The sequence below is a fragment of the Gregarina niphandrodes genome (genome assembly GCF_000223845.1).
Source record: "Gregarina niphandrodes unplaced genomic scaffold scaffold00013, whole genome shotgun sequence".
NCBI lineage: Eukaryota > Apicomplexa > Conoidasida > Eugregarinorida > Gregarinidae > Gregarina > Gregarina niphandrodes.
Window position 1 is genome coordinate 262,006 of NW_011645783.1, and position 7,357 is coordinate 269,362.

General features: G+C 53.7%; 5 protein-coding genes across 5 annotated transcripts; 2 read left to right on the forward strand and 3 right to left on the reverse strand.

Moving 5' to 3' along the window:
- Positions 1-188: 188 nt before the first annotated feature.
- Positions 189-372, reverse strand: GNI_077160 (hypothetical protein; the record flags this gene model as incomplete). Its single annotated transcript, XM_011132213.1, has 1 exon — positions 189-372. A coding segment is annotated over one exon (184 nt), but the record flags the coding sequence as incomplete, so codon positions are not given.
- A 1,059-nt stretch (positions 373-1,431) lies between these two features.
- GNI_077170 (RNA cap guanine-N2 methyltransferase) lies at positions 1,432-3,939 on the forward strand (the record flags this gene model as incomplete). The annotated part of the gene is made up of 1 exon (XM_011132214.1): positions 1,432-3,939. The coding sequence occupies one exon, from the start codon at positions 1,432-1,434 to the stop codon at positions 3,937-3,939; it is 2,508 nt and encodes an 835-aa protein (XP_011130516.1).
- Positions 3,940-4,121: 182 nt separating this feature from the next.
- Positions 4,122-4,928, forward strand: GNI_077180 (hypothetical protein; the record flags this gene model as incomplete). The annotated part of the gene is made up of 2 exons (XM_011132215.1): positions 4,122-4,482; positions 4,858-4,928. The coding sequence occupies 2 exons, from the start codon at positions 4,122-4,124 to the stop codon at positions 4,926-4,928; spliced, it is 432 nt and encodes a 143-aa protein (XP_011130517.1).
- Positions 4,929-4,934: 6 nt separating this feature from the next.
- GNI_077190 (putative transmembrane protein) lies at positions 4,935-5,207 on the reverse strand (the record flags this gene model as incomplete). Its single annotated transcript, XM_011132216.1, has 1 exon — positions 4,935-5,207. The coding sequence occupies one exon, from the start codon at positions 5,205-5,207 to the stop codon at positions 4,935-4,937; it is 273 nt and encodes a 90-aa protein (XP_011130518.1).
- Positions 5,208-5,706: 499 nt separating this feature from the next.
- On the reverse strand, positions 5,707-6,501 carry GNI_077200 (hypothetical protein; the record flags this gene model as incomplete). The annotated part of the gene is made up of 1 exon (XM_011132217.1): positions 5,707-6,501. One exon carries the CDS (start codon positions 6,499-6,501, stop codon positions 5,707-5,709), a length of 795 nt encoding a protein of 264 aa, XP_011130519.1.
- Positions 6,502-7,357: the final 856 nt, after the last annotated feature.

Genomic DNA, 7,357 nt, shown 5'->3' on the forward strand with positions numbered 1-7,357 from the left:
ATCCTATATACGCGTCCGACAACGGATTACAATGCTACAACACTTTAATAGCCCACGTAAGTGACTACAGACACACCTGCACACACGTGTTCGCACATTAATCCGTGTGTCTGTGGCAAACATCAGTCTGACACAAACATTAGTATCTGACACAAACATTAGTATCTGGCAAACATTAGTGTGCGTACACATTGTAGATCTTACTGCTCGCTGTCTATACAACGCCTTCTTCGGGAACCGCACTTCATCCACGCCCGCTGACCCACTCTTGCTTGAGGCTTCCTCCTTCGCCCCCTGCTCACTTGTCCCTGCCTCCTCTTTCACAGCCTCACCCTTTGAATCTTCACCAACACCGTCACAAGGGATGGTCATGGGAGTTTATATTTGGCCTCAAGAATTACCCCCAGCACGACCCAGCATCAATGCAGCCCTAAAAATTATCAGTACCCAACTACCAATCGGGCAACCAATAAACTACCAATCTCCCAATACCCAACCAACTACCAATCGGGCAACCAATATACTGTTCCCAACTACCTACACCCTACCCTACACTTCGCCTAAATGTGTTCCACAGAGCTGGAGCGGCGTCAAGCTGAACTAGATTCCATTTACGCTATCAGCTCCGAGTGGCAGGGCTGGGAAGGAGAGGCAACAGCTGAGTATGAATTATGCCGCGACGTGGAGGATTTATTTGGTGACTGGACGGTAGACCGAGATGTCTCCGATAGCATTCAGGACCATTTGGAGCTGTTGGGAGTTGGGAAGCTGAAAAGGAACATTATTAGTCGGACAAGCGTGCGAAGCAAAATTGGCCCTGGCCAGCGGGATGAAAATGGGGTTCTCAAGTCGGTCTTGTTCGGGTGCGACAGCGGCAACACGTCGGCCGTCCACCTGCCCGACGGCCCGACCCCCCAAGGCTTGGTGACCACCACCGGCTCCATTAGCGGCTTTGTTTCTTTGGACGGCAAAACGGTGGCTGCTCTGGCAGACAATCACATCACGAAACGGGATTGGCAGCAGCTCAGCTTCTGGGACTCGCAACACTCGGCTTTGGTGCAGTTCCGGTCTTCGGACGCCCTTAGATTTATTGACATCCGACAAGTCTTTAAAAGACCAAAACGGAACCAAAAGATCCAGCTCTTCACGTGGGTACTACACGACGGCAGCCAAACCCTGGTGGCCAAGCGATATTTGAAGCCGACCAGTACACCGTAACGGACCAGTACACCGTAGAAAGGTTGCCCACTTACACGCCAAACGTACTCCGCCACGATCGGCAATTGCCGTGTGTGGTAAGGGCCCGGCCGAATGCAGACCGTCGTTACGCGAAGGGGATGTGCCGAGAGGACTGCAGTGGGAGGTCTTCGGTTTAATGCTGGGTGATGTAAACCGTGGGTGCAAAACGAGGGAGATTTGAATTTAAATTGCATGGGTGTGGTTCATCATGAATACTTGAAGGACCCCCCTCGACGCGCTCTGGATGACGTGAGTATCGCTGGCTTGGGGCTGGCGACTGCCGCATGTGACGCTGAAGACCTGTATCGGATGACGCGCGGAGTGTGGACTCCTGCCCACATTTGGCCAGGCGAAAAAGTAATAGTTAACATTGAAGAGGCTCCTGGCTCAAGTGAGGCGCCTGGCTCAAGTGAGGCACCTGGCTCAAGTGAGGCACCCGGCTCCAGTGAGGTTCCTGGTTCGAGCGAGGTTCCTGGTTCGAGTGAGGCACCGGGTTCCGATGGCGGGGCGCCCGGCGCCGACGGCGGGGCAGTCGGTTCTGACGGCGAGACACCCAATTGCGAAGGCGGAGCAGCCAGCGTGGAAAGTCGCGAAGTGGTGAGTGCGGTGATCTTGGTGAACGTGGCGGAGCGAGTGGACGGCGGTGCAGAGGGCAAGGCAGGGCAGCGGAAGCGCGAAGGTCAACCCGCACCGAAGCAAGCGAAGCGGCGGCGGAGAGAGACCGGCACGACGGCGGATGTGGACCTCACAGGTCTGCCGGATGAGCCGGAGGAGGGTGCGCTTCTGGACGAGGCAGACGACGTCTTGATGGTCTCGCTAGACCACACGGTTGCCGCGCTGCCGTGTGCTGCCGCCGACTCCGACGGCAGCTCCGTGGTTGAGGTTGTATCCGGGGACCAAGAGCCGGATGACCAAGACCCGGTGGACTTGCTGAACTATTGGGACGTGGGGGACGACGACGCGGAGCTGCAGACCCACGCGGGCCTCGCCATGGGCTGTCCGTCACTGAAGGTGTGGGAACGGCGACACTGGCTGTGGAGCAAGTTCGACCAGGGAGTACGGATGGACGAGACGGCTTGGTACGAGCTCACACCGGAGTGCTACGGGCGCAGGATCGCGGAGAATCTGCGGGCCGTGCTGGCCCATCCCACCGAAATAAAGGACTTCCACATCAAGGCCGGAGACCGTTCCGAAGAAACGGGAACTACAGAGCCCGTAACGGCGAAGAAACCGATCTTGGTCGCATGCAGCGGGGTTGGCGGGGACGCGATTGCGCTCGCCTCGGTGCTGCGTGAGCGAAAGGTGGTTTGCGTGGACGTGTGTGAGTCCAAGACGGCGCTCCTACGACACAACGCACAAGTCTACGGCGTTTCCGACCGCATCGAGGCCGTGGTCGCGAGTGTCGAGAACTACGCCAAGCTGCAGAAGAACAAGATCGTCGCCAAGACCGTTGAACATGAGTGCTGGGCACCCTTCGTGGTTAAGGCGGACGCACGTGGTAAGGCAAGCGGTAAGACAGACAGTGAGTCTAGCGCCAATGCTACCGGCAGTGCTAAGACGGACGCCTCTAGCGAGTCGGAGGTGGGTGGGCAGAGGATCGTGGGTGTGATGCGTGCGATGGTGACACGACAGAAGCTGGAGCGGCCGTTTCCGTGGGCGGTGGTGTCTCCTCCGTGGGGCGGTCCGGAGTATCGTTCGTGTTACTCGTACTTCATGAGTGACCAGACGTGTTGTGACATTGTGGGAATTGTGCAGGCGTGCATGACGATTGCGGATAACCTATGTTTGATCCTGCCTCGGAATCAGGACGTAGACGAGTTAATCCATTTATCTTGTCACGGCTCACCGGACGGGCACCGGTTCAACTTCCTGCATGTACATCGGATGTATGAGGCTGCGGATGGTTACCCCATTTTGACGGTGGCTTACCTAACCCGCGAGGCGTCTACTCTTCCCCATCTTTTTCCAACTGCAGAAGACGTGATCAACCTTTACGCATCATCTAATTCCAAACATATGAAGAGACTCAAACAAGTCAATCACCGCGAATACCAGACCATTATGTCCAAGATCAAGCCGACACTGAGGCCACCAGGTCTCCCCAATGTCGGCGTCGACCGCGATGTGCTTTTGAGGAAGATCCTTAACGATCGAAAAAAGTTCGAGGCAGCCACCAAAAAACGGAGAGCTACCCGAGACGGAGAGCATGGCGGAAATGGGGGGAAAGGCGCTGATGGAGAGCATGGCGGAGGGCAACGGGCAGATGGAGAGCATGACCGCGAGGAAGGAGCTATAGAGGAAGACGGGGCGGTGGACAACGGAGCAAAGGGTGGTGCGTTCGGAAAGTGCTCGCACGAGCTGGCACACGACGAACGGGTCTACTTGCGATCACTCGAGAACGTGGTGTTTGTCAAGTTCGTGCTTAGTTGGCTCAAGGAACCCACCTACCAGATCGGAGGTACCGAACTCTGCTTGACGCTCGTGGGCACTGCGGCCAGTCTCAACGTAATCGCCGAAACCATCAGAGTCTGCCGCTCCGGTGGCCTCCTCCAATTGAACGGAGAAACACCCCGCACGGAAGGGGGCGTCTTCTTCCAAGTCATTAAAGCTTGGTTCCCTGATGCTTACAAAACTCTCCGAAAATGGCGGAAAAAGAACCTCGAATTCAGCCGGGCGAGCAAAATAAATAAACGGGCTTAGGCCGCGAGGCTTGCACGGAACTCAGGGCTGCGGGCCACAGCCGGATGGTCCCCAGACTCAATGAAGACAAGGCGGCTGGTAAGACCCTCACTCAGTGCGAACCGTGGAGCCTTTCTGACCCTCCACTGCGGCCGGGCCAGTGTGAAGGTCAGGGATAATAAAATTTTGCCACAGCATCAAAAATGGAACGCGTCCCCATTTGTCCCGAGCTTTTGGACGAGCACTTCGAGTCCGTTCGCGCAGTACTGGACGCGTACTCCAACGGGGAGATCGGCGACGAAACCGAGCTGACCGTCAAGAAGCACAACGAGCTGTTGCCAGATTTGCTCAAATTCAAGAACACTGGTCTCTATTCCAAGAGGAAAAGCCATCGCAGTAGTCAGCGTGTAGGCCATAGTGGTCACAATGGCCATGGCAATGCTCATGGCAATGCTCATGGAAATTGTTGCGGTTCTGGGAACTCGGAGAGGCGAAGCGTCCACAAGTGGGAAGCTGATCAGTGCAATGCTCCAAGGGAGAGAGTTGCTGATGATCACTACGAGCGTCACCACGAGTGCCACAATCATTGCTGCCGTCATCATTGTCGTCGCCAAGACTGCTGCCGTCGTCAGTAGGGACCATGACAGAACCCCCGTATGCAGCACCCTTGTTATATTGACTTGCAAGCCGCGTGTTCTTTTCCGTGTGTTGCATGCTCCAGATTTGTTTTCAAGGCATTGATTTTTGAGACCGAAATGTATGTCCTATATTAGTTACCATTTGGTCTTAACAAGTCTGTTGTACCATCGCGTGCCCAGTTGGCCCTTTTCGCGCGTTTTTTTCACATCCCTCCTACCACTCATCGAGTGCCGGCCGCAAAACGGCTAAGAAGATGTTAATCGAAACCAACAAACAATAGCCCCGTCTTTCTCCGAATAGAGTTAGCGTTAGATTTGATGTTCATCTCCTCCTGGACCCGACCCCAGCCGGCTTTCAATCGCGGGAAATAAAAAATTTCAATCACAAGTAAAATGGAACGCGTCCCCATCTGTCCCCAGCTTCTGGATGAGCACTTCGAGTCGGTCCGTGCGGTGCTGGACGCGTACTCTAACGGGGAGATCGGCGAGGAAGCTGAGCTGACCGTCAAGAAGCATAATGAGCTGTCGCCAGAATTGGTCAAATTCAAAGACACTGGGCTCTATTCCAAGAGGAAAAATCATCACAGCAGTGGTCATGGCCGCCGCAGTACTCATGGTGGCCGCAGTACTCATGGTGGTCACAGTTATCATCGCGGCCGCAGCGCTCACGACGGCCACGGTGGTCAGGACAATTGTCGTCGGCACTGCTGCAATACTGGGACCTTAGAGAAGCGGAGCATCGACAAGTGCGAGGGAGATGAGTGCTGTCATTGTGAATGCCGCCATGAATGTCATTGTGAATGTCGCCATGAATGTCATTGCGATTGTCGCTACGAGTGCCATCGCCATTGCTGCCACCATGACTGCTCTCGTCAGGATACCTGTCATCGTATCTGTCATCACTAGGCATGGCGGAATTGGAGGAGTCCCCCTCCTTATATTTATTTACGACCCGAGTGGGAGAGAGAAAAGGCATCTTTTTTGTCGTATTGCACGCCCCCCGACTTGAGTCCTTGATTTGAGACCGAATCAGTCAGTGCATGTATTAGTTAACCAACAGTTAGTTAGCCTGCTGCTTTTGAGAGGCGTAGTGTGTGGAGGGGTAGTGTGGGTTCTGTTTGGTACGTCATTCAAATCTTTAAAATTCTCGTCAAGCTTCAGACTCTTCCTCAAACATTTTAATGTAGTCGTGATTGAACGAGTCAGGTGGTTCGAGTTCCGGATCTCTCAGGACGAGTATGTTGCCGTTGTGGCTTGCTAGTATCAAGCTCAACACTTGATCCAGTGGTGCTTCTCGCAGCGCTTTTTCTGCGAGTTGTATAGCGTTACGTCTAACTTGGTCGGCATTGCACGGCTGGTGAACGGGAAAGGTAAAGGTGTCAATTGACTCCGTCTGAAAGTTTACCAATGGGATTCGAACGATGGCTAACAAGTCGAAGTGCATTTTCTTTAGTTTACATACCTCAGAGGCTGCATGATACAGTCTCCACTTATTCGGTTCTAGAAGGTGGTTGACATGAGCCACCCACTGTTTCAGTCGGGTCCGCAAGTTGTCGTCCACGCCGCACGATTCGGGGTAGCGTGTCACAAGAGGTTGGATCGAGAACAAACAGTCAGCCACAGCTCTGAACATCTCGCGCTCGATAGGTGCTTCCGACAACATTGCACGTTTCAACTCTTCAGGGGAGATGATCTCCACTGGCTTCATGTCGAAGGAGCCCACCGTCATGTCTGGCAGGTCCTCCAGTAACTGCAGTCCGTCAAAGAACGCAATATTCAGACCGTCTCTGCCGAACACGTACCGGTCGCCCGCATCCAACAACGGCTGAAACGTCTCAACCATGTCCACCCAGTGACCGTTCACCGCAAATGGCACCGCCACACTCGACAACGTCCCCCATCCTGCTGCCCTGACAGCCTCACTAGCTGCGTAAGAGCACCTCATCCCGAATTATTTCTACAAAAATCAGCAATTACCATGGCAACGCGAACGCAACTGGCGTTCGACAACTGGCGTTCGCCAACTGGCCTGCGACAAGAAAGAAAGTGCAGGGGTCCGCGCGGCATGAACTGTTCGATGCAAACATGGTCATTGTGTTCGGCGGAGATGTCCACGGGGAGATGTCTACGGGGAACGTATGGCGCTCCTCCTGAACGTATGGCGCTCCTCCTCAGAGAAGGTTACGACCATCAATTGCGAGATGTTGGCCGCCTTAAATAATAGGTCCTGGTCCAACAACTTGCAAGCCTCCATCACCGTCAACAATCCTGTCAACAACACCGTCAACAACTTGAGCGTTAATTGCGCCTTGCGCGACCCTGCCTCTGTCTGCGCCGCAGCCGGGTGCTGCTTCTCCAAGTAGTCACTGTTACGGCACACTCACTACAGTCAGGTTTGTGGTATTCACACACAGGTGGTCGTCTCCATATATCGCTCTTTATATCTTGCCTGCAACCGAGTGTTATCAACCGAGCGTCATTTGTTAGTGTGTGAACGTGTTCTATTCGTCTCCGTCCCGATTGCCCAAGACAGTCTTCATCAATTCTCGAAATCGTTTTCATCAATTCTCGAAATCGTTTTCATCAATTCTCGAAATCGTTTTCATCAATTCTCGAAATCGTTTTCATCAATTCTCGAAATCGTTTTCGTCATAATCCACAAACACATTAGGATGATTGAAAATGTTCGCGTGGCTGTTAAAGAAGCCAGGTATGTTGTTAATGTGCTCATTATTGAATACATTAACGAAACTTCCAACGTCCTCGTTGGAATGGTCGACTTCGTTGGAATGGTCGTCCCC